Source organism: Aphelocoma coerulescens, chromosome 2 (assembly GCF_041296385.1).
Source record: "Aphelocoma coerulescens isolate FSJ_1873_10779 chromosome 2, UR_Acoe_1.0, whole genome shotgun sequence".
NCBI classification, from domain to species: Eukaryota; Metazoa; Chordata; class Aves; order Passeriformes; family Corvidae; genus Aphelocoma; species Aphelocoma coerulescens.
This window is the reverse complement of record NC_091015.1, coordinates 104,965,103-104,991,459: the sequence shown is the minus strand read 5'-3', so window position 1 is coordinate 104,991,459 and position 26,357 is coordinate 104,965,103. Positions and strand designations below refer to the sequence as shown.

Here is a 26,357-nt window from a genome sequence, read left to right as displayed (position 1 = left end):
ACCACCTTGGTATCTACAGGGAACAGAGCTGTTTAACAGCTAAACTGCTTCCATTTTTAAAGTCACCATTCCAGGTCTCCTGGCAGCAGACATGCAACATCCACAGTAAAGCATATGAGGATGCCAACATTCAAAAAGTACCATAAAGTGAGGTGGGAGGTTCCCCTCTAGTGGGTGAATCAGAGAGGAGGAAGAGAAATAAAAACAGTTGTTTATTTCTCCCTTAACTTCAGCTCGCATCTGTTTAGAGTACTACCAAAACCCACACAAACCTTCCTGTGACTAAGCACACTACACTTCCTTTCATATTCATCAGCATGTCTCAGCAGAGACATCTTTCATCCACAGTGAATATATAAACTGGTGAAGTGATTGAAATATCTAGAATTGGAAACTCAGCAGATCTTCATACCACCAGACACATCTCATCGTGCTGTCCTTTTTAAAAGGAGCTATAGTCAAAGATAACAGACTCCTAAGTTTATGACAGACTCTTGAAGGTAAAAGCACAAAATTTCAGTAAAATTCATTATCACAAACAAGCTTACATTTCATGTAAAGAAATTTGCCTACCTGCTCCTAGATCTGTTTGATATCCTTCAAGAGACTACAAGCTGTCAGTTTGCATTCCAAAAACATCCCAATAGAGCTGGTAATCCAAAATTATTATTAATAGCAGAAAATAAAGCTTTTATAATGGAAAAGTTCATGATATACACAGAACACAGTTATCTGCTGATTATTTCTGTATTTTCAAGCCTCTGCAGTAAGACATTACACTAAGTGTCCTAAAATATGGCTAAGGGACAATCCCACAATAAAAAATTAAATTGTATCACACAGTTGATATTAATTCCCAAACTAGTTAACATTTTCTCACCTCAGTCTAAATGATGAGTTGATCTTTGGTCGTAAGCCACCACTTTCAAACAGTTGTATATGTTGTTGATTATTTGCATGGAGCTTCCAACTAATACATATTGGGTTCCTCACAGAATGAGAGTTGTCCTTCTGCTCTTGAAGCCCTTCATCCTCTGTATCACTGGATCCATCTACCACTGCTTGGAGAAACTTCTTGAGCCTGGTAAGTACATTCAACCTCCACTGCTGAGAAGTTACTCTGCGATTTGGGTTAACAGAGAGCATCCAGGAAAGTTTGTCCCTGCTTTTCAGTCTTTTTGAGAGTTGCTGGTGAGAAATAAGCTCTACAAAATTCTTCAACAATATAATGCTGCGGTCTGTAAGAAGAGCTGGGTATGCTTCCAATAAAACGTCCAAGACTTTCAATGAATCTTCCTGAATTCCCTCACTGATATGAGTCATGGCACTAGAGAGATGGGCACTTACCAAAGGAAAAAATGGAGCAATCTGTTCCGGTCTTATTTTTGAAGCCAAGAACTGCAGCAGGTGAACAGCTGCTCCTCTGACACCGGAATCTTTGTCTGTAAACACGGCTGCCACCTCACTTATTATACTTGAAAGGTGTGCATCAATTACAAAGGGATACTGAGACAGGAGTTCTTTGAGTCCAAGAAGTGCATTATGCTTAACCCCAGGACTATAGTGATGCATCTGTGAGAGCAGATCCTATAAGGAAACAAACATATACACTTGCCATTGTTATTAATTTAAGCTGATCAAACTTCCCCCCCACCTATTTTCTGCACATTTTCCTTAAACACCTAAAAATACAGAATCTATTTTTACAATGTACTGCTGTTCAGAACAGCAAAATGTGTTTAGAACAAACATGGTATTAGTTCATAGCACAACAATGAAGAAATAATCAGAATTCAGTGATAGGAAAAACAAGATGTAATGACTTGTCCTTAGGTCTTGTTCTTAAGTTTATGCACAACCCTACTGACTCAACAGAGGGATGACCAAAGGCAAGTCCTGTCACTCTTGCTCTCAAAAGCAGAAATACGAAACCACAGCCTGAACAACTTTCTTCAGTTTAAGCAGAGAGCTGCAAGAGACACAAAATGACACAAAGGAAGGAAAACAAATCCACCCCCCAAAGAAATACAAGATTCTTTTAAAATGGGGCTGCATTCAGACATCCTGCTGCATTTACTTTTTTTTAAATGCAGGGGTTTTTGCATTTTTTTTCCTAAATTGCAGTAAACCTACATAAAAGGCAAGTAATTTTCTGTCATTTCAGAATGTAACATCCCAGCATACCTTTATGTTAAGTTTTCTATTTTGCGTAGGAAGCACTCCATCTTCTTTAAGCTGCTCAGGAATTTGTATGGCCTTTGTTTTGAAGGTAGTATCAGTTGCATTCTCTAGTTTAGGCTTTTTTTTCCCAACTTTTAATTTCACTTTCTGGAAATCCTCCTGGCGTTTCCTTTTTTTAGTCATTCTGCTTCTCTGCAAAAAGAGAGTTTAATTTGATTAAATACACAACAAAAGCAGTTTTTCCACCAAAGAGCAGCAACTTCCTAACAATGGCTACTGGTTTTACTCTTTTGTCTATGCATAAAGGAGTGTCCACTCCTGAGACAAGATGCTAGACTAAACAGACATGCAGGCTGATTCCATGCAACTGTTCTTCTGGTGTCCAGAAAACGTTCTGCTGCTCCTTTGGCCATCTTTGCTCTGAGAACTACGTTATTAAAAAGCATGCTGATATCTGCGTCTGCTACTGCTTTATCAAGAGTTAAGTTGCTGATTTGGTTTTGTTTTAAAAAGTTCCTGCCAACAAAGCAACTTTTTACATAATTGACTCTTGTCAAGCCAAGGAGCTCAGCAAACTGTTCCCTTTCAATTGTACATCGGTTATCAAGTTCATCACTAACAGCACACAGCCTGCACATGTACAATCATAGGTTTAAACAAGACTTCACCAGTAAAAGGACACAAAAAACCTATGAAAACTTTCACTACACACTGAACAATCCAGCCTGTGCATTTAAAAATAATTAGAACTGAGTGGGAGAGAAGAGGTCAAATGGGCAAATATACAGTAAAAAGAATGGAAAACAAAGACACATTTAATAAGGCATAAGAAATAAGGCATCTGAGTCACTACACTTGTAAGCTGTACAGACACACTGGAATAGAAGTAAAATAACCAAAACAAATTAAAACCCCCTAAGTTTCTAAATGGGCTTTTGTTTTTGTTCTGTTTTGATACTGAAGTACTCTTACGTTTATCAGGTTAAAAAAAAAAAATCATCACACTGAAAAGGCCCAACAAACACTACACTATAGATTCCTTAATTTAATCCTCCCAAAAAACCCCAAACAAACCACCCCTTCCCCCCCCAAAAAAAACCTGAATTAAAAAAAACCCCCAAACCAAAAACCCCAACAACACAGCTGACTAAACCCAGAAATTTCTAAATAACCTATTCAAACAATGATTCTCTTCTGGTGGATGTGATCATCATTACTACAGCTGATTTTCCCAATGGACCTCAAGCTGAAATTTGTGCCATACTAGAGTATTTAATATAGTCGATATTCCATATCAACAGGAAAATCATTAAAGAATGTTTTAAAACAAACTCATTTTCTATTATTTTAAAACAATTTAAACAACTGATTACACACACATTTGACTACAACTTAATTTCTGCTTTTCACACACTAGCTTAAAAAACTATATGCAAGACCACTTTAACTGCAGTACAAATTTGGCATAAGTAACCTACCAATTCAAAAGGCTTTTAAAAATCTTGGAGTCTGGTGCCAAAATAAAAAGGTCCTTTAGTGTCCAACTATAACAACCATGCCTTTATAAACGTTTGATTTTTACCATATGTATCTTTCAGGAAAGAATTACAAGAATTTCACTACTTGATACATAGAAATAGCTAGAAGCTTTTGACGTAAAAGTTATTTCCACTAACAAGGCTTAGTTTTACAAGAGTAGATGTTTGGCTCCCAACTAACATTAAAAACTTCACAATACAGGTGTGCACACACCTGAACAGAGTCAATTAAGTTCTTTCAAAGGAGGAGGCTTGTGAAATATCCTTTCTCCTATTAAAAGCAGTGCATCTTACCTCACAGTAAATGTTCTTGGAAATAATTGGTAATCTAAGCTTATCCATTTCCAATTCATATGCACCACGCTACATCAAAAGATAAAATCCTTACCAAACCGAAGTCATGTAAACACTACAGTGGCTACATAGTAAGACATCAGACAAAACTGTATACAGCTGCTGAAATTATGTAACTATTTTAATGAAACTTCTTGCTAGAACAACTGCCTTTTGACACAAACTGCATCTTACAAAGAGAGATTGTGGGAGCTGGGCCTGTTTAGTCTGGAGAAGGCTGAGAGGGAATGTCACTAGTGCATTTAAATTTCTCAAAGATGGGTGCCAAGAGGATGGTGCCAGACTATTTTCAGTGGTGCCCAGTGACAGGATGAGGAGCAATGGCCATACACTAAAACACAAGAAGTTCCACCTCAGTATGAAGAAGAAATTCTTTACTTTGAGGGTATCATTGCACTGTAACAGGCTGCCCAGGGAAGTCTCTGGAGACAATCCAACCCCCATGGATGTATTCCTATGTCACCTGCTCTAGGTGATGCTGCCTTGGTAGGGGGGCCTGGACTAAATGATCTCCAGAGGGCCCTTCCAAACCTAACTAATCTATGATTCCGTGTATTTTCCCCTGGCCCTCCTCCAACAGGACTGAGCTAAGTGCACCTAATAGTTTAAGCACTAACACGGTTTTTACAACTCAAAACATTAAAACAACCTTAAATCGATGCAGACTTCCTTTAACATAAAGCAGCATACAGCGCTTTTCAGACACCACTTTAGACGTCACTCAGCCACCCTCACCTCAGGCTCAGTGAAAATATTCAGTTACAGGTTAGCCTCGATGATCTTGGAGGTCTTTTCAAACCAAAAGATTCCCGTTTTACTCCCTCGCAGCTCTCAGGAGGCATTCTCAGGGAAACTCATTACCTTGCTCCGTCAGGAAAATCCTGAGAAACCCGAAAGCAAGGCACACGCCCTAACTAACTCCGCCGATCTGATAAAGATTTCCCCCCGGGCGAGCTCTCTCCCCGCACAGGACAGCGATACTTACGGGCGATCACCTCCGCGCGGCTCCCGCGCCGGCAGCGCATCCCCCGCCGCCGCCGCCACCTGGACCGCACCGCACCGCCCGACCCCGCGCCGCGCCCGCCGTACCCGAGAGCCGGAGCGGCCGCTCCTCCCGCGGGTCTAGGCCGTCACGCTGCCTTCCTCGCCGTCCCGGGACATCCTTCGGCTCGTTCTCCGAGCGCCGCTTCCCTCCGCCCCGCTCCAGTCGCTCTACGAGGCTTTTAAATAAAGGCGCGTCAGTGCCGGCCCGGCGCCGGGGAGGCCGCGAGTTCGGCCCCCGGGAGCCCCCGCGGCGGCGGGCGAGGCAGGAGCGGCGGCGGAGAGAAGCCGCCGGGGGAGGTGGGGCAGGGGCGGCGGCGCGCGGCAGAGCCGATGCCGCCGGTTTCCGCGGGAGCGGCACCCGGCCCGCGCCGCGGTGGCTCCCGCTTTTCCCGCCGCCTCCCTGGCGCAGGAACGTGAGGGGAGGGCGGGTCGCACAAAAGGCGGGCGGCCCTTGGCGCAGGGGCAGGGCGAGCGCGGCGGCCCCCGCGAGCAGAGACGGACCGATAGGGACCGCGCCGGGATCGGGATCCTGATCCTCCTCCTCTTCCACCGCCTCCTCCTCCTCCTCCCGCGCGCGGCCGCTCGCTCACTCACCAACCACGCGCGCGGCACCTCCAGCCCCGCTTCCGCCCCCGCCGAGCGCCTGCCCGGAAGCGGCCGCCCACGTGAGCGGCGCCGCCAGCGCCCGCCCCGCCCGCCAAGGGGACGCGCGCTTCCGCCGCGGCCGCGCGCGCTGGCGCCCCCTGCAGGCGGGGCGGCCTCGGGGGTCCCCCTCGGTCCCCTGGCCGGCGGGAGCACAGCGCCAAGTGTTCGGCTTCGTCTGGGATGTGGCTTTTCTCGTGTACATCTTCCTCGAGAGGGGAAGAGGAGAGGTAGATGCTGATCTCTTCTCTGTGGTGACCAGCGACAGGACCTGAGGGAATGGCCTGAAGCTGTGTCAGGGGAGGTTTAGGTTGGATATCGGGAAAAGGTTCTTCACCCAGAGGGTAAAGGCTGGATCAGGCTCCCCAGGGAAGTGGTCACAGCACCAAGCCTGAGAGTTCAAGAAGTGCTTGGACAATGCTCCCGGACACATGGTCTGATTCTGAGGTATCCTGTGCAGGGCCAGGAGCTGGACTCGATGATTTTTGTGGGTCTCTTCCACCTTGGTTTGTTCTGTGGTTCTGTGACAGTGTCCCTTCCCCTGAAGTGGGGCTGCACTAGCACCACAGCAGACACGAACGCATCAATAATAACCAGTACTGAGATAAGCCCGAGTCCTGTGAGGAGCAGCTGAGGCAGCTGGGGTTATTTAACCTGGAGGAAAGGAGTTGCAGGGGGAACCTTATCGCTCTCTACAACCACCTGAAAGGAGGGTGCAGCCAGCTGTGGGTCAGCCTCTTCTCCCAGGCAATCGGTGACAGGATGAGATGACACAGTCTTAAGCTGCACCAGGGGTAGTTTAGGTTGGACATCAGGAGGAATTTCTCCACAGAAAAAGGTGATTAGACATTGGAATGGACTGCCCAGGGAGGTGATAAGAGTCACTGTTGCTGGAAGTGTTTAAGGAAAGACAGGAGTGCCACAGTTTAGTTGACATGGTGGTGTTGGGTCATGGGTTAGTGTTCTCAGATGTTTTTTACAACCTATTCTTACAACAATTCTTCCAGTGAAGGCACTGCAGAGTCAGCACTGGCATTTGAGGTTATTACTATTATTTCACGTGTATGAGGTTATTATTTCACATATAAACCACCAGGCACGCTGCGCACTTCTGTACATATGTACCTAGATAAAGCTCGCTGCTCCAAAGGGGTAATGAATTCCCATACCAGAAAGAGAGTGCAAAATTCTGGGAGACCCAGAAAACAACAAACAACGAGGGTGTTTGCATACCTGTCTAGAACAGAGATAGTCTCAATTCACACCAAGGAGTTAACTCTGCAGTTGCACACTCTAAACTTTTCATTTCTTGTCAATTAACCTGTGAACACCCTTCTCCTTTCCCCTTTTTGCCTTCTGTGAGGAGTAGGAGTTCTGCAGCTTTTTGTTAAAAATAATTTCCTCGAAGCTCTCTGGTCTCAATAAGATGTTTAAAACCAAGATAAAGCTTAAAGGAAAAATAATTTTCTCTTGGTTTAATTTTTCTTGTTATCGCTTAACTTTTAATTTTATTAATTCTCTAGTTACCTCAGAAGTCTGCCTTGCTGTTACTGTGAGAAACCAAAACGTATAATATTAAATACAGACAACACTATTGTTTAAATAGTACCAGTAAAGATACTGCCTTTTTTTTCCTTACTTTGCAATACTGGCACAACTAAAACATTAAACCCTCTTTTGAAACAAATATACAGTTTTCCATTAGTATAAAAATACACCAAGCCATCACAAAACAGAGGCAGATACAAGAACAAAATAATACAATGCTTTTTCAGCCTCTATTTGCACCAGGTAAGAAAGAAAAAAAGAAAAAGAAAAATAATTGTACAGCTGAACAGATTATGTTGGACTGTGTTCAGAACATTTCCAGAAGCATGCACTTCGTGACTCTTACCCAGTTCAGGCTTCCCAGCTGACTTTGAGAGGTACAGCAGCACTCTGCAGCACACCATTCAACCATTTTATGTCAGTGTGCTACAGATTCAGGGTAGCACAATACTTTTCTTTTTCAGCATGCTCCTCCTGCACCCAAGCAAAAAATTCCACCTCAAATCCAAGTTATTTCAACTTAATTGTAACTTTATTTCCACTAGGAATGATTCCACAGTAAGAGGTAAAAGAAGCTGTCCCAGAGATGGCCATTTACAACAGCTGAATATTCTGATTTTATTATTTTAATACAAAGATGGTTCTGCACTTTGAAAACAAACAGGAAAAAGATGTTTCTATTTTTATTTTCAGAATTCAGAGTTTTTACTGATTAAATTCACCTTCTGTAAGCAGGCATTAACACTGTTCCTATACAGAGTAAATGAACTGTAAGAACTCTGGTTCCATCTCTGCCTCTGATATGAACAGATTTAGATGCATACCAGAAATTCCTCAGAGTTTCTTTAAAACACTGTTTTAATTTGTCTGTATTTTCCTTCCTGTGTCTGTTCATAGAATAAAACTAATACATTTTGTTGTTGCTTTGTCACCTTAGTTTTACTGCATCTTGCATTCCATGGTATTAAGATGTGAAACCATCAGAATGAGGATTCTCAAATTCCATTCAGATCTCAAAAAAAATTTTAAGTTAACATTAGAAAGTTCATTTGCCATCTGGCCCCAGCATGTCTAAATTATACCAGTATCTGGCTGCAAAGCTGAAGAGCTTTAATTAGAACCACTGAATGCTACCCAGCATCACAAGCAGGAAGCGAATCTTAATTACACAACTTCACTTTAAAAAAATATTTTTTCCCAAGCATACTCATTTATAACCATTCAAAACTTTTTTTCACCATCCTACAAAAGTAGAAGTCATTAATATATAGACATGTACATTCAGTCAAAACCAGTACTACTTTAGTTGGAAAAAAGCTCATGTTAAAAGAGCCTGAAGGATGGCATAAGCCAGCTTTCATTTTATTCTCATACTGGTAGGATAAAAGAAGACAAAAGATACTTATGCCACCACATCAGTGCCTCTTAGCTAGAGCCTGGTTACACCTATTGGGATATATCCCTAAATTTGCAAAACATACCTAACTTCTACTAACTTTGCTGAAGCTTCTATGTGCCCTAAATTGGCAATAATCCAGGCACTTCTCATCTCAGCACCAGACTGACAGCACTGACTTTTTGTTATTTTTCAGTCTTATTAAGAAAAAAACTGTGGAGACCTTTTCATAACCCTTATATGGGAAAGGGGTTTTGATTACAAAGGTTTTTGAGTCAGGCCCAGCAGCCACAGGGAATAACTTCTGAGTATCTGTTGTAGGATGAATTTGTACTGCTGAGTGCAGTAGTTCATTCTGCTGATAATTCTTTGTAAAAGAACCAGCAATACAAAAAGATCAGACTGTCAATGTACAGTATTTAATAATACTGAAGAAAACAAATTATCTGTTTTAAAAAGCTGTTTTAACATGGAAAGAATGTACATGAGCTTTACAACCTTTCCACAATACAGAACTCTCAGCGAAATGGAGAAATAAATAACAAGAATATCAAAACCAAGTTATTAATTTAATTAAAAAAACACTGTACGAAACTTAAACATAACAAAATAAACTCCATTGAGGTCATATGTAGTAAAACAACAAACTTACAGAAAGTATATAAAACATTGCTATATTCTCTCTATTAACTACCATGTTACTGTGTGCTGCCATTGCTTGGTCCCCTCAGAGTTCCACTTTCAGTCAGGATCCTTATAACATTCGGAATATCAATTCCTTAGTTAAAGGCAAACAAACAAAACCAGAAAATAAGCAATTTTATGATAAATTCACTTAAAAACACAAGTTATACTGAAACATTCAGATGCTAAGATGAGTTTTGGATCTTTCCTTATTAAAAGAAAAATACCTGAGAACAATCAGAATGTGCCTGAAAACTGTAAGCTTTCCTACAATGTACAGTGTTCTTTTTCAAACCTTTATGATTCTAAACACACTCTGAAAAGCTTAGAAACGTACACAGGAAACTTCTGAAAAGAGAGCAGTAGCTGACTGAAGATGTGGGAAGGTTTAATAGCTAAAACTTACTAGAAAGTTATAAGCAAAAAAAAGGCTACTTGTCTCTGATTCATTATTATTTCTATGTTACTGTGCAAATACAGTTCCTTCAGGGACCAGTAAATAAAATTTCCTTCACTGTTGGTATTCACAAAACTAGCCACTTATAGCACAGAGAAAGGTTCTGATTTTTTCTAATAATAATGTGCTTGGTTTTAGTTTACTGTCTCTCGCCATGTAAATGTTACTAAGCACAAATGAGAGAAGAATTAAAAAAAAAAAATCAGCAATTATTAATGCCTTTGTGGGAAGGCAGCTATTCTGAATTACCATTCCTAAACTGGATTCTGCAAAAGTTAAAGGGTGGGAAAAAATAAGTCTGTTCCACCCTCCTTAATACCTCAAAGTTCTTCAACCCATATAAGTCCTTAATATTTCACAGAGCTAATAGATGATGTTATGTATATTTTTATATATGTGTGTTTGTGTGTGTATACATGTATATGCAAATTACCTCTGAAAGCTGGATTTGAGGCTGCTATTTTGTGTAGGGTGGCAGTAACTTCCTCAGCATTCATACTTCTTACACTGTTCAAAAATTCAGTCGTGATGTTGTTCTCATATGCTGTTTCCAAAGAGCCAGTTGAAAAGTTTTGGGGTTCATCTTCATTGACTGATAAGAACTGCTTAGCTGATTGGCTGCTTGAGTATTCTAAAGAAGGGAAATACTGTTTTTCACTAAGAGAGGATTCTGCAGAGCCTACATTACTTATTTCTCTAAATAGAGCTTTTCAAAACAAGCATTTCCAGTCTGGCACAGCAGCATTGCTGGTATGGTTCACATCCAACTTTGCTACATTTTCAAACAACCAAGAGTCAGGAATGCTTTCCAGTTACAGAAAATCCTGGAGAAACAACAGTGGGGAGGTAGGTGAAAGCTATTTCCATTACACTTACAAAAATGGAATAAAAGTTTCAAATCTCATATATTCTAAGTCACCACAATTTTTGGTATGAGCATTGCAATAACTGAGGTTTTCAAAAGCTAAACTTTCTAGAAAAACTAGAAAATTGACACCACACAGAAAGAAAAAGATCACACAAAATAGCTTCACTAGTATTCTGGCTATCTTGCCTTTCCAAGCATAGGATTGTACTGCCTGGGTTTAAGAAAAATAGCCATTTGTTTGTATCAGAAGGAAATGACCTCCAAGAAATCCAGGATTCTTTGAAAAAATTTCTCAGAAGTACCGAGGCCAAGTAGCTGCAGTATTCAGATAGTAGAGAATTATCCATCCTCTACCACATTAACTTTCTACTAACATCTTGATTCAACTACACCTGCAGGAAACATCTCCTCCACCAAGAAGGGGAAAAAAAACATCAGGGGGGAAAAAAAGGCCAGAGAAACTTTGAAAGTCTCCTTAGAAACAGTTGCCCTTGAACACAGGAAAGTCAGAGCTGGTACTAACTCAATTTCTCCCCAGATTCTACAGTTAAGTAGGATCAATGTTTTTTAATAGTCTTCCCTTTCTAATATCAGTAGAGGATGGAGAAAAAAAACCCCAAACTATTAATTTATGCTACTTGACTCTGGCTTTATTCTGCTCTTAAACTCTGCTTTTAGAAAAGCAGGAAGAAAAGGCTTACTATCATTTATGCAAGGTTCAGTGTTAAGATTAACCCACATCAAAGACTGCAAAGCCAACATTACCAGTGTCAGAGTCTCTAATACCTGCTGGAGTCAGGCTGGTCTGTTCTGTGGAATACTCCAGTGCTGCTTCTCCATTATATCCAGCATTTAAGTGGTCCTATGAGTTCAAAAAAAGTTTAGAATCTCATCAGGACAAACTCTTGAAACAATGAACTACTACACTTTTAATGATCACAAACCAAATAAAAGACCAGTATTTCTTCTGTCAAATCTGAAAAATCAAGTATTTATTTGCAAATCATTGGGTTAATAACTTCTGTGTATACACTGCCCATGGTATGTCCCTACATCTGAAAAAGCTCTGCATTAGGCAATGAAGAGATACTCATTGAGCCTAATTCTCAACTTGTCAGATCTAAAAAGGAAGCATTTTGCACTCAAAATAAAAGGTTTAGTTAAAAAATTACCAGTTGAAAGACCACAGTTTAGAATACTAACAAGGCCTAATGTGGGAAAACATTTTGGTCTTCCACAACTTGTAGTTTAAAAGTTATTTCAGTTAGAACTTCATTGTTTTGTAACATGTCAGCAGCCTCAGAGAAGTACTCAAAACATCTTCATATGTACTGCCTGTGTAAAGATAAGTCAGTCACAAGTAACAGCAGAGAGGGGAAAAACAGGGTTTCTAATAGTGGAAGAAGAAGGAGACCTCAAAAAGAACAGTCCAAAGAGTATGACCAGAAGTTGTATAAGAAAAAAAAAATCATGTCACTGATGCGTGATTGCATGGTGAGTGAAGTGAAGCCTAGGAACAGAAACAAAATACAGAACAGGAGTGTTAGGCAAGTCAGTAGAGATGACAAAAACCTTAAGTTAGAATGAAAAAGGGGCAAAAGCAGCAGAAAAACTTAGATGTAAGGAAAAGCACAGGAAAAAAGTGACAAGACGATTTTTAGTTTCTACCAACAACAAAAAAATAAACAAGCACCACTGAACAGAAATTATTAAGACTCATCAACAGAAAAGCTAAAATTTAACCCTATCATCACTACCAAAATTCATGTATTTAACAGCAAAACTTACAATACAGTCTCCACAGCATTTTTGTTTTATTGTATCATCTAAATTAACAAAAATGTACAATCACAGGAATCTACAGGTTTGTAGAACAAAACCAAAACAAAATCCACATTACTTTGTTTGATGCAGCCTGCTGACGATATTCCACCAGTGCATTTGTGAGAGTCTGTGTAACTTTCAGGATAAATGAAGCATCATCTTCATTCAGTATCTCAAAACTTTGCTAGGGAAAAAAAAAGAAAACAACACACAATAAAACATTTTTGCTCTGAAAAACTGAAGTATCACAATTTATAAACAAACATGCAGGAACCTTATTTTCTCTCCGTCTCTACCCTTCTGTCAGACTTGGCTGAAATTACAAAGCGAATAGAGTTTTTATTTTTAATCCCATAAATGAAGGGCAGGAAGGTGGAATAAAAGAGAATCCTAAGAGAAGGAAGATGCAGCTACCCAACACAATCATTTGAAAAGGAATCACACAAAAATATGCCTGGAAGTACATAGGAGCTAATGCTTTTTCCTTAAGTATTTTGATCTCTTTCCAAGACGTCTGCATACAAATGAATGTGTACACCTTCTCTGAGGCAATATAGTCATAACCCATTTCTCTAGAACAGAGAAAAAAGCCAGAATGCTACTGAATTGAAAAGTACATGCTGCCTTGCCTTACATTACCCTTCTTCTTCCCTAAAAGCCTAAGGAAAAAGCAGTCTTGAAGCTGCGAAGCTCTGCTAGGGGAGCAAGTTCTAGCACCAACAGCACTCACAGAGAGGGCTACACATGTCACCCTCTTGTCTATACCAAGAAAGTTCTGCTGAAAACACTTCTCTGGGGGCAAAGTAACAGAACTCCAGCTGTGTCCTAACAGCTCAAAGTATTCGAGATTATAAACAAACACCTTTAAACACTCCAGACAATGGAAAAGAAGTAATAAAAACCTAGCATTAAGTTCGTATAAGACTGCGTAATAGGGATATGTTACAATTTTAACATGAATAGTATTTATCTCTCCTGGTTTGCACAAGTTATATTTCATGAAGATCTTGTCAAAAGCTATCTGGAAAAAGAAGATTAAACTGTGGCAAGGATAATTTTGCTATGAGGTAATAAAAGAAATATAGTATGGATAATTATTGGACAGCTTTACACAATATGAACAGCAAGTCCAAAAAAGATACCTGTAAAATTACTTTCCACTACATCAGAAACCTTTGAATCCAACAACAGAAACACTTAGTGCAGCTTTTGAAAAAATGACTGTAGATGCAAAAAAGAACGATTTTCACACTTTCCAAAACAGAACATTGCTCTAATCAATTCCCAACAGTCCTCTTTTCTTCTCAGAGGACAATCATACTAAGCAAGAAGATCCCTCAAAACATTCAAGTTTTATTAACAAGGTGCAAGCTCTACACCTAATAATTCCATATAAAAAAAGAGGAAAAAACCATTTTATGATAGTCAATAGTGCCTAAATTACCACGCAGTAGATCAGTCAAGCAACTATCAGTAAAAGATTTTCATAGAGTTTGTCACTGGTGCTTTTATGAAAATCACCATTTCTGTGTGCAAGACCACGAGTGTTGTTGATACGTCTAACAACTGGCAACTGACAGTTTTCCACTCTTACTGTTCCTATCACTGCTGTGCATGTGTACATAATACACATTTTCAACAACTGAACAGAATTGTAATGTTCTGACGCTTACTTAAGAGAGGGAATAGACAGGTTTAGCAGTTATGGCACTTTGGGCCAGGGCAGGGGGGGACCCCTGTTTTAAATACACTACTTGCGTTTTATTTCTTAAAAATCCCATCTTTTCTTTCTACATATCTCTGATATTTGTCTTCATTCTGCTTCCTTCCATTACTGAATTCCACCTTTCCAAATTCCTCATTTGAAAATCACAGACCACTTGCAGAAACAAAGGAGAAAAGATGTTTAAAAAGGTCATATTAGCTAAGCATGTAGTTAAGGAGTGAAGATAAGATAAAGTTGAAAAAAAAGAACTTTCAATACAAGGCATTCCTCTGACAGTAAACCAACACTTTGGCAAAAACATGTCTAGAAACTTGAGAATCAATAGATACATTATAAATTCAGTGACATTCGTTTTATTCTGAATCCTGCTTTCTGGCAAAATGGTAATCTGTTAGATTACCAGACTGACAACATTCTGCCTTTCATTACTTGCTACATATTAGACTTAGCAAACCAGTGATTTCTTTTTCTATTTTTTTTTCCAAAAATTACCTTGCAAGGTAAGATTTAACACTCACCAAATAACCCAACAGCTCTTCTTGACTAGTGAATTCTTCAGGATTTGCTGTAAATTCTTGCTGTTTAACATAAAAAAAGAGGTCCTGAGATCTATTCTATTCAGTAAATACAAATAAACAATAGTAATAATTGTTACTCTAATATTCAAATTGTTTGTGTTGTTATGAAATGTGTACATAGGTTTTCATAACAAAGTAGGAAAAAACTTCGTTGTCAATAGTTTTGCCTTAGTAACTTGTAGCTAATTTATTGTCAATAATATTAATTTGAATAAGCAAACATGACTGCCAATCATATATTAATTATTTCCCCAACTATTTAGAAACTGGAGTAACCCATTAACAGAAAAATATTCACCTCAGTTTCCTTGTTTTCTTCCTCTGATTGTTTATTGGTCTCACACCTTAAAATAGAATAAATAAAACATTCAGTTGGCTGATCCAGCAAAAATGTGTAGCCAGCCAATAACTGATAATTTCAGAGTGTGTCAGTAGTTCTGACACACTCTGAAAGAAAGGTCACATATTATTTCCTCAGAGAAATCTCAGTCATCCCAGATCATCAGAAAAATTATTTATGGGGTTTGTTTTTTTCTTAGTGTGATTAGCTAGAACATAAGTTCTAAAACAGAGTTAATGAAGAAGCTTGATATTGGTAGTAATAGCTGTAAGGTTTTTGTATGCATTGCAGTAAGACAAGGCTCCTAATTACAGTAGGGTTTTTATCAGCACTTCACAAACTTGCTTTTGAAAAAATTCAACTATTAAAAATTAGTGTTTTACAATGCAGCCACACAAATACTGGCATGCAAAGATTCACATGGCTAAACATTCCTATGCCATATTTGTGCTGTTCTGCCATTACAACTACTATTGATACATTCTATCCCTTTGCAAGCCCAGGAACCAGGGATGAGAGGGGCTGGGTGTTTCTTAAATTAACCAAAACCATATGACTGCCAAGCCTAAGCCCTCCTCTGCCTTGAAATGTTTCTTAGGAATCAAAAGTTTAGTAAAAGCAGATGATGATAAAATAATTTAAACCGTCAGATGACTGTTTGTTCAGAAACTTAACTACGAAGAAATAAGGAATCACAGAAATTCTCAGATAGATACTGCAGAATCTTTAAGAGGAAACATCATTTGGCTGCTTGCTGCCAATTAGAATCTGATATTAATTCTTTTAAGAAACTATATATCGAGTTCCTATCTCTCAGTAGTCTCACAAAAATAAATAGTAAAGTAACAAGCTGAAGTCCTAATTTAGTAACTAACTTCCAAGTCAGTCTCTCACTGAAACACCTGGCTGCTCATAATCACCCAGGATCTATGTGAATCAGATTAAAAGAATAACATTAAATGATCTTCCAAAGGAAGCTGTTCTTAAAATTTAAAAGAACAAGACTACACAATGAGGATCAGTACCAGGTAGAAAAGACCTCAGCATCTCCAGATGTGGATATGAGCTTTTATTTGTTTCCTATTCTTCATGTTTTCACAAACTAGTTCTGATTCAGAACTGTTGGTTATTTGAAAGCCAATAAATAAACACAAAGATTCAGAAACCTGGACTTGAATTTGGTTTCAACTGATTGTTTTCCATAATCGTTGCTCCACATAGAGGCAAGTCCTACAAAAATGTCAGGAACATGAAAATTTCTCCTTTACAAGCAGAAGGTGTTAGCCCTCCATGTCTGGGAGAGAGAGATTACTGATTTGAAGTCAAAACACATTCCAAGGGAATGTCATTAAGAGCAAAACCAAGTAACTAAATTGTTGGAACAAAACTCCTATGTTTGGGCTGATGCATGTATATCCCTTACTGAATGCCTTCCTGTGGTTCCTGGTGCTGCACAGAGATGACCCATGTTGGAGATGTTCTCCTCACACAAAGGCTGACAGCTCAAATTGAACTCACAGTGCTGTTACTAATAAGATGCTCACAAGCAGCAAGCACAGTTTCAGCATTTGAGAACACAGTTGTTCCTTTAGGACACTTATTGTTCCTCCACAAAATCATTTGTAAAGAAGAAACCCCAAGTGTTATAGCTATTACTGATTGTCTTTCCCTTCCAAAATTAGTTCATCTACTACCCTAATTATCTGATATGAACCTGTAACAGAGGCAGTTTTAAACCACAAGGAAATGCTCTTTTTGAACATTTTCAGCAGCACATGACAACTATACCTTAAGGATAATAGTTAAATACGAAAGCCAATTGCATCCAGAGCAAAGTCTGAGGTCACTTTACATACACCAGGTTTTCTGTTGATGACAGAAGTTGATGACAGTGATGACAGTGACAGCTGAGCACAATTTCAGAAGACATGGATTTTACTATGCAAATCCAATACAGACAATTGTCATGTACAATATTTTCCTTCAAGTTAATTTAAGTGGGTTTGAAGGTGGTGGGTTTTTGTTTCTTTTACCTTTCTGAGTTGTTGCCTTTGCTGCTTTCAATATCATTATTAGGTTCAACATTTTCATCTGGTTTTGCCTGTTCTTTCTGCCTTTCTTCATTCTCCTCTTGAATATTATTTTCATCTAAAACAATAAAAAAGTATATTAAGTAATGTTTTTCCAGTGTTTTAGTTTAAAAAATATTCTAAACAAAGAATACTTCTAAAGACAACATCAATAAAACCTAAGGGTGGAAGTAAGGTATCTTGTGAAGAAATAAAATAAAAACAGAACCCAAAAAAATCAGTAGAAGTAGAAAGTTTTCTTCACAAACACTGGGATTATTCTTTGCTTTGCCACAGACCCCAAGGCCATCCACACAACTGTGCAAATTCACCTCTATAACTCAGCTGTGGAAGCTCTATGTGGAACAGGCACATACAGAATAAGTAACTCATGCACTGGTGAAAGTTAAAAAAAAAAACATTAAAAGAAACCATTTTCCCTCTTACCTTCAGTAGGGTCTGTCAGTTCCCCATCTTTATTTTTATTATCTGTTTTTTCTGCATTACTAAGGGGCATATCCACATGCTGAACTTTAGCTTTTGAAGGGCTGTCATCTGCATTGAGAACTAAACAAACACACTTGAAATGTAGCACAAGAGACATTATCTTAATAGAGGATGGTTCTACTACTGCACTTCAATTTCACCTAGTTCTGCTTCTGTGCCACAGTACTTACAAACACTAAGAATAATCTTATAAGCATTATTATGTGACAGCATATTAAATACTAACTACAAATCAGCAACAAAATTTAAGATATTTTATGCCCTGGTTATAATTACATGCTTACATTTCTTAAAATATGTAAATATTATAAATGTAGTAGAATGCCACAAAGTCACATGCAAAATTAGACACATTAACCAAGAGGTTACAATCAAGGAATCTAATTTGAATAGGACTCAATTTATTTCAAACCACTTTTCCTAGATTCAAAATGGCTATTTTTTCCTCTTTGGAGTACGACACTGCTAATCAAGATGATCTCGTTACTTCTACTGAGCTATTTTAAGGTACCATTCACATACTGATATACATTAAAATTAAGTAGTTTTGTTTCAAATCCAATCTTTATTTTTCATGCAATGAGAATGAGGGTCTCATAGCAAGTTTTAGCCATTTCCTCAAGTGGCATGCAGTCATACTACTGTCTGTCCACCTGGACAACATTGTACTACAATGAGTTTTAAAACATTAAACTGAGTGGGGAGGTCTCACTGATACCACATTCCTATAATTTTGTGAGTATCAATGGCTAGTAAAACAGAAAATTTTCTTCCAGAGGTAAGAGGTATGGCTTTGCTTTAAAAATTCTGCATGGCTTTCTGGAGATTAAATACAAGCATAGACCCCCAACCTGCTCCTTTGGTCCAGTTCACCAAAATGCTGGTGAGTATCTGGCACTGCAGAGACTACCCTGGTCTGATTTAGATCAAAGGAGGACCAAATTAGAAATGGACAATTTACACCTCACTGAGCACACTTACATTCTTGCCATTTCCTCCTCATTGTTGGAACACCTGTAACAACCTAAAAATAAAACCCATTTATGTTAGTTATTTTGTGGATAAAATCATTCCACAGATATTTCATCAGCATTATTTTTTTTTTTTAAGAATATACAACCAGTAGTGTAAAACACATATGTGTATATCCCTTAATGGATATTCAAAAAGTCAATAAATTAGTTACCTGGACACTTATTTACCACAAATAAATTTCTTCTAGAGCTTAAAAAAAAAGACAATTAAACAGCTGGTTTCAAAAGATAGAGCAGTAAAATTAAACCAGGTTACACAGGCTTTGTTTAAAAATTCCTTAAATAGAGAATGGATTTGCTATGGATGTAATAAACTACCTAGAAAAACAAAAAGGTCTACAAAATACAGATGGAAGTAAATATTTCCATATGCATGGATATAAATCTCAAGTAAAATAAACCATCTCAAGTCAAGAAGAAATTTAAGCAGGTCAAGTGACAAAGTTGCTGCCAACAGTCAGCTGCTTCTCTTTTTAAGCAGAGGTTAAAAATGAAGGATATGCAGACAGAATGGATTTGACATTTGTAAATCTCTCCCTTCTAGAGCAGGGAGCTCTAGAGAGAGCAGTTCTCCCTTGACCTGATCTTCCGATATTCCCATAACTGTTTTTTATCAGAAAAGGATAGGATCAGAGCAGGCTCTTATCCTCGAGCCTAAGTGTGATGGTATCACACAGAAAGAAACACAGGTCTTTTTCCAGGTGGGCAGGACATCACCAGCTTTAACAGAGGAACCTTGGGAACTCCACTTTAAAAGGAGACATCTGTGCACATTAAGTAGCATTAGCAAGGGATCTTGTCAAGAAACGCTGCTTAACAAGCAGGATGCTGACAGAAATCGAAGTTGATAGGGAAAACAAATTTAGTGTGTACCACGAAGAATAGTGAGCACTTCAAGAAGGTGTCATGAACCAGCATGGTAAGGTACACCTCAAGAAGAAACTTCACCAATATCCCATCCACATAAAGGTATTATAAATACTACTGCAGTGCAAGTATCAACACAGAGCAATATGAAGATATCTCCACATGCATGTATTTCTAAAGGTGCAGCTCCCTAAGAATTTAAGCTTGTGGTACTTCTGCAATCACATGTACTGCTGATAATCTCATGTCAATCTGCAGATTCCCACACTTCCATCTGTACTGTCAGAAATTTTACCAGGCTCCCCTGAGAATTGCCATGAGCTGCTAACGAAGCAGAAACTATTCAGAAAAGTTATAAAGGCAGTTTCCTAGCACCAATGAAACAACTTATTTTACAGACACACAGAGCTGAGAATTGATTAAATATTAGTATATCTATTTTGCATTATTTGTGCACTCAGGGAAATTTTGTCCAGAATAATCACTAAAATGACAAAAAGCACCTGTAATAAAGGTTAAAAAAGCAAGATTTTCCTACCATCCAAAGCAAATCTGCCCACTGTAATGGCAATTACATTCTTTGTTCCTTTATTAAATATAAAGCTCCTGGAATTCTTAAGAGAAATGTACCTGTATTTGTTTTCTTCCTTCTTTCTTCTCAATTGTTAATCCAACTTGCCTAACTCTTCTGTTCAGTTCAGAGCCTTTACCTTTAACTTCATCAGATTGTGCTATCTCTGGGTAATGTTGTCTCTAGAAAATAAATGCAACTCCTTAAGTCACAAAACTTCAGCACAGTTAATAATCATGGGAGATAAATCAACTTCTACATATACATAACAGAACTTACTAAAATGGTTATGCATAGAATCACAGAATAATTTAGGAAACTGAAGCCAAATCTTCAGCTCAGAACAGGGCAGACTCTGAATGCTGAATTGGTTGCATGGGGCTTTGCCCGCTTGGGTCTAAAAACCTCTGTGAAGAGAGATTTCCCCCTCTCTCTGAACAACCTGTTCCAATGCTTGACTACCCTCACAGCAAAAACTTCATGTCAAGTAGGAAAATCCCGTTTGAATTTATGTTCCTGCCAAGCAGCTCCAAAAAGGGTCTGGTTTTGCCTTGTCAATAACATCCTCTGAGATACTGGAGGGTTACTGTTAGATCCCTCTGACACTTGTTCTTCTCCAGCCAGAAGAAACCCAATTACCTTAACTTCTATTCATGGTACAAATGTGCTTCAGCCCCCTGACTATCTTGGCAGCTCTCCTCTGGACTAGCTCAATTTCATAAATAGTTTCATTTCTGCAGTACGCTGATCACAATACTCTGGATATGGCCTAGCAAGGATCAAGAACAGGGGAATAATCACTTCCTTTGATCTACTGGCTGTCCCCTTGTTAGTATAGCTCAGCTTGCTGTTAGCCTTCACTGACACCAAGGTACACTGCTTATCTTGAGCTTGTTATCCACCAGGACCCCCAGGCTCCTTTTTTAGTAGAGCAAATTCCAGGCATTTAGTCTCCTGCCTTTTCCACTACCTAGGGTTAATCCAGCTCAGGTGCACGACTTAAAATTAATCCTTCATGAGTTATTATATTTTTATAGTATTTAGGAATTTAACAGAGATGCAGTTAACAAGTGTAAGATTCAGAACTGCAGGAAACAGTTCCAAGTAAGCAAGAAATATAATAGCTGAGAACACCAAAACTCAGCATGTACATCTGAATCAATGACCAGAAACAGCATGGTGTTTATGAAAGACATCACTGCAGATTCATAGCAGCATACCCAACATTAGGCCTAAAACTGCCCCAAAATACTATATGAGCTCAGCTGTCTAGGACTTCAGGATATGTGGAATATAATAGCAATTTTGAGACTTTTATGGGAAGTATCAAAATACTTTTCAAAATATTGCTTTCTCAGTTTTGTTAAAGCCCCCCTTAAGCCAGTATACTCAAGCAAACATTCAAAGAGTGGACAGCCTCATTTCCCTAAACATATTGAAAATAATAATGTATTTGAATGTTTGTGAGCTGTCATGAACCTCAAGAGCTTTGCCAATTGTCATAAAACAGGCCACAGAACTCACAGGGCTTGCCTAGCCTCAAAACAGAATACGAGTTGGGTTTTTTCCCCCTGATTTCAAGTCACAGTATCTAATAATTTAATTAGTATGTATCATGTTCATTTATAATTATGCTCCTTTTAAAGCATCTGAAAGATGGAATAGTTTCTTCATTGATGCCGTTCTTTTACATAATACAAAAATCAGTCAAAAATCTACTTCTAGTCCATTTCAGCTATAGATTTCATTAGTGGTTGACCAAAACAGAATAAACTAAACACTCAGTGTCAAGCAATGGACAGACACACACATTATTGATGAGAAGAATTTTAAGTCTATTCATCACAGTTGCATAATTGCAATACAAAGATTTTCACAAAAGCTTATGTAAAACCTTCATTTTAATTTTTTAAAAATCAATATATGACTAACAAATTCTCTCCTTAAATCATTACATTAAAACAAACAAACAAACAAACAAAAATAACTTACCAAGTATGCCAGTCTGTGCTTGGAGCCACAAACATGCATGAACATGTTACTCAGTCCTGTTTTACAGTAGCAAAGTTGACATTCATAGAGAAAAGGAACATTGTCTTTTGTTCGGTATTCTATTATGTAATTAAGTCCTGTATTGAAAAAAAAAAACCCAAACAACTTAGGAAATTTCATGTTTGCTGGAAAAAATCATCAGTGCTGGTTGCAAAAGCACTGATTTTAAAGCACTGACATATAAGGAAAAGATTACTACTGCATGTCAAATACATCAGTGAAGACTTCTAGAACCATCAGGTATTTTATCTTTTGGGTGGCTAGACTTTTTGAACATCAAAGGTACAAAACTAATTATTTTAGGATGCCTTATTTTTGCCACATAGGACTCAACAATTTCTTAAAAAATAATCGAAAAAAATAAGAGCAACAATTATTTTTTAACAATTTAGAAGGGAATGTATTTTAATATATGGCCCTAATTGTTTCTTCTGTCAACTCCTATCTGCTTTCCCTCCACTGAATAGGGAGTTAAATTGCAAAGAGCCACACTGATCTTTTAAGTTAAAGTTCATTTCTGTCATATCACTTTAGATTGTTTCTAGAGAATATTGTCAACATGAGATATCTAATCAAATATGTTCCAGGCCAAATCCAATGGTTTTGTCACTAAGATCTGTCACTTCCGTACCATACTATTGGGTACTCAGTGTAACCACAGGAAGATTTTATTACACATTGCCTAATTTTACATTTTAAAAAACTAATCCATACTCTTTAAAGGTAAGCATCACAAAACCAATTACAGTCTTAAAAGCCCTTACCAAGTGCAGGTTCTGAATCTTTACATGTATTAAGCTGTTCTTCCAACGTCTGTCCATGATACGACGTGTCCTTCTCTGGCTCAAGTGGCACTGTAAGAAATTCACATACATGTGAATCCCTGCTCATACATGGTCCCACATGACAAATTACATCAGTTATTTTAAAACATTATAAAACCCCCAATCTTATTTTCACTCTCTTTAAAGCATTTGGTTTGCAAAAATTAAGTATTATTACAAAATATTACTGCAGATTGAAATACAATGAACAGAAATTAATTCCCAATGACCTGCTAAGATCTAGATATCACCTGTAATATTGTACCTCAACATTTTTAATTTCTTCCACTTTTTTTTTCGGGGAGGTGTGAGGGGAGGCATTAAACATTCTTACCAAAATCAGGAAGTTTCACAGGTGTTTTCACTTTCTTCCCTAAGCAACTTCCTGTTTTAACTAAAACAAAAAAAAATAACAACAACAATAACAACAACAACAACATAAAAACCAAGGAAGAAAACAAAAGAAAACAAAGAATACGACAGAGGTGGAAATAAAATTGTTAGTACAATGGAAAGCACAATTTGGTAAAATAACTGACTACTTTAAAAAAAAACTCTTTGAGCTTTTGTGGACATGAGAAAACTAAGCTATGTTTAGTTTTGAATGTGCTAAGAGATTCTTCTCATGGATTCACAGACCATTCCGAGTTGGAAGGGACCCACAAGGATCATCGAGTCCCATACCAGTCCCTGCTCATACATGGTCCCACATGACAAATTAAGTCAGTTATTATAAAACATTATTCCCCCAACCCTATTTTCGCTTGCCTTAAAGCATTTGGTTTGCAAAAATTAAGTACTGTTACAAAATATTACTGCAGATTGAAAGCACAATGAACAGAAATGAATTCCCAATGACCTGCTAAGATCAATATTACAGGTGATCTAATTATCACCTGTAATATTGTACCTCAACATTTTTTATTTCTTCCACTTTTTTTTTTTCAGGGAGGTGTGAGGGGAGGTATTAAACATTCTTACCATAATCAGGAAGTTTCCCAGGTGTTTTCACTTTCTTCCCTAAGCCACTTTCTGTTTTAACTAAAAAAAAAAAAAAACCAAAGAAGAAAACAAAAGAAAACAAAGAATACGACAGAGGTGGAAATAAAATTGTTAGTACAACTTAACAATTTGGTAAAATAACTGACTACTTTGAAAAAAACTCTTTGAGCTTTTGTTGACATGAGAAAACTAAGCTATGTTTAGTTTTGAATGTGCTAAGAGATTCTTCTCATGGATTCACAGACCATTCTGAGTTGGAAGGGACCCACAAGGATCATTGAGTCCCGTGCAAGGACTGAACCCATGACCCTGGTGTCACTAGCACCATGCTCCAAAAGATTGACAAAAAACACTCACACCAAACAACAACAAAGTTATTTTATGTCAGGTAATTCAACGAAGCAGGCAGAGAGGAAGATCAATCAAGCTCAAGGTCTCTAAACATTTCAGGGCATCCAGGAATTTCAGGGTGTTTATTTCAGCAGCATACAGCTGCTAAATATTTCACCAGTTAAATTTCCTTTACAATCCAAACAAAAATTTCCAGATCACGAAGGTCCAATGACTATGTCTAACTTGAACAACAACTTTCAAACTGATTAAGAGCAGTGCACTGTAGAAACCTGTAAATACATTCCGGAGCATCATGAAACCAAAGTAGGAAAATAACGGTGAACACAGTTAGACCTTCACTCCTTCTGGAACTAGAGCAGTTCATCAAGACTCAGGGTAGGTTTAATGATTTATTAAACCTATTAAAAGTATATTAATTAACTGAAGCAAATTAAGCCCTTTTCAAAAACAAATATGAAGTATATACAGTATTTCTACATGCTTTAAGAAGCATAGCTTTTTTAAAGTATATTTTAAATTTTGAAGGTCTCTAACGTCTTGAACTCTTTAGGGTTTCTCAATATTTTAATGTAGATGATTTTTAGTATTCTAGCTAGTGCTTGTTAATCAACTTTGCATACCTCTTCCTCACATTACTATTGACTAGGTAGTTATATAATTAAAGAACACAAGACAAGTCTTAAAACACAAGTCTTGAGAAAGTTGTGAAAAATGAGGTTCGCTTTTTGTAAAATTTAAAAAAAGTTTAATAAAAGGGACAATTAGGACACAACAGCAAAAAGGGTATTACAGCCAGGTGCTTTGGCAGGGAGCCCAAAGCACACCTCTACATCCAAAAGATCATCTTTAAAAGTACATCTCTTATTGCATATTCATCACAATCATGCACAATTCACAAATTCTTTGGAGTTTCTGTGTATCACCCCATCAGCCTTATCTTCCTCCTTGGCTCCATTCCGTCTCTGCTCCCTCCATAAATTCTTCTCTCTGGTTTCTAGTTTTCTTCTTCTCTGATAAGATACTCCAGGAACGTGAAGACTTTCTCTGCCTATCTTTACTAAACTGACTACATAAACAATAGACATCCTACATCATGTATTACATTACAGAACCTAGGTAAAGTTTTTCTAACATTATGTAACATGCGAAAAGCCAACACCACAATATATTCATAACAAAATCTTTTTCATTTGTTTCATAAATAACTACATTGGGGTGGGGAGAAAGAAGCAGGTATAGAACACAGCAGGAAGCAAAAAATCTTGCACTTACCCATGCCATGAGCTTTCAAGGCTTCTTCAATCTAAGTTACCAAGTCATCAAACAACAAAGAAGAAAGACACTTAAGAGTCAAAAAACAACAATGCAAAGCTTACATTATGTATAAAATAAGTTAGATTAATGCCAACAGCATAGACTATCTGAGGTGAACAATTACATGAAAATTAAAACAGAAAAACATCCTTCTTTTCCCTGGAGATTGTCTACGATTTAAGTAATTCCATTCTGCCTCTATTAACAGCCATGTATTCTCATGTATTTTCTTTACCAGACATACAGTTGTAACATCTTCTGACAGGACTAATGTACAAAACCAAGTTTTACTTTATCGTGGTAAACAGGACAGTAAATTAGCAAAACTAGTTAAATATCTGAAATTGTATGTTTCAACACCACATTAAAAACTAGATTCCAAACCCCATATTCTATTGCTAAATAAATTGGTAAAATCTGACAAAAGGTGCATTCAAAAACTGATCTTACCGTCTTGTGTTTTGCTCCAAGGAAGTGAGTCTGCAAGTTTAGTGCAGAAGAACACCAGATTTTGCAAATCTAGATTAAAGAGAAGTATTTCTAGCATTGCACACAGACCAAGAGAAATAAAATACCACTGATA

General features: G+C 37.9%; 2 protein-coding genes across 11 annotated transcripts in view; both read right to left on the bottom strand.

Annotated features, from left to right (window-relative positions):
- The window catches only part of TEX10 (testis expressed 10), a 55,708-nt gene extending 49,944 nt beyond the window's left edge, over window positions 1–5,764 (bottom strand). For 2 of the 7 annotated variants that reach the window (XM_069004266.1, XM_069004273.1), the window contains exons 1-4: window positions 5,712–5,764; window positions 5,059–5,293; window positions 2,185–2,373; window positions 881–1,587 (exon numbers count right to left, since the gene is read on the bottom strand). In XM_069004266.1, coding sequence (XP_068860367.1) covers window positions 881–1,587; window positions 2,185–2,364 — 887 coding nt within the window. In that variant the 5' untranslated portion in view covers window positions 2,365–2,373; window positions 5,059–5,293; window positions 5,712–5,764. Of the gene's footprint in view, window positions 1–880; window positions 1,588–2,184; window positions 2,374–3,659; window positions 3,810–4,808; window positions 4,955–5,058; window positions 5,294–5,618; window positions 5,662–5,711 lie in introns of those variants that run through there. The other 5 variants (XM_069004268.1, XM_069004271.1, XM_069004270.1 and 2 more) reach the window with 5 other exon arrangements.
- A 2,053-nt stretch (window positions 5,765–7,817) lies between these two features.
- Window positions 7,818–26,357, bottom strand: part of LOC138104914 (uncharacterized) — a 20,776-nt gene continuing 2,236 nt past the window's right edge. For 2 of the 4 annotated variants that reach the window (XM_069004253.1, XM_069004252.1), the window contains exons 3-18: window positions 26,225–26,293; window positions 25,733–25,763; window positions 24,086–24,145; window positions 23,439–23,498; window positions 23,045–23,134; window positions 22,221–22,357; window positions 20,288–20,410; window positions 18,738–18,780; window positions 17,697–17,816; window positions 17,214–17,328; window positions 15,139–15,184; window positions 14,781–14,840; window positions 12,613–12,720; window positions 11,478–11,574; window positions 10,278–10,475; window positions 7,818–9,481 (exon numbers count right to left, since the gene is read on the bottom strand). In XM_069004253.1, the coding sequence (XP_068860354.1) occupies window positions 9,402–9,481; window positions 10,278–10,475; window positions 11,478–11,574; window positions 12,613–12,720; window positions 14,781–14,840; window positions 15,139–15,184; window positions 17,214–17,328; window positions 17,697–17,816; window positions 18,738–18,780; window positions 20,288–20,410; window positions 22,221–22,357; window positions 23,045–23,134; window positions 23,439–23,498; window positions 24,086–24,145; window positions 25,733–25,763; window positions 26,225–26,293 (1,437 nt within the window). In that variant the 3' untranslated portion in view covers window positions 7,818–9,401. Of the gene's footprint in view, window positions 9,482–10,277; window positions 10,492–11,477; window positions 11,575–12,612; window positions 12,721–14,780; window positions 14,841–15,138; window positions 15,185–17,213; window positions 17,329–17,696; window positions 17,817–18,737; window positions 18,781–20,287; window positions 20,411–22,220; window positions 22,358–23,044; window positions 23,135–23,438; window positions 23,499–24,085; window positions 24,146–25,732; window positions 25,764–26,224; window positions 26,294–26,357 lie in introns of those variants that run through there. The other 2 variants (XM_069004254.1, XM_069004255.1) reach the window with 2 other exon arrangements.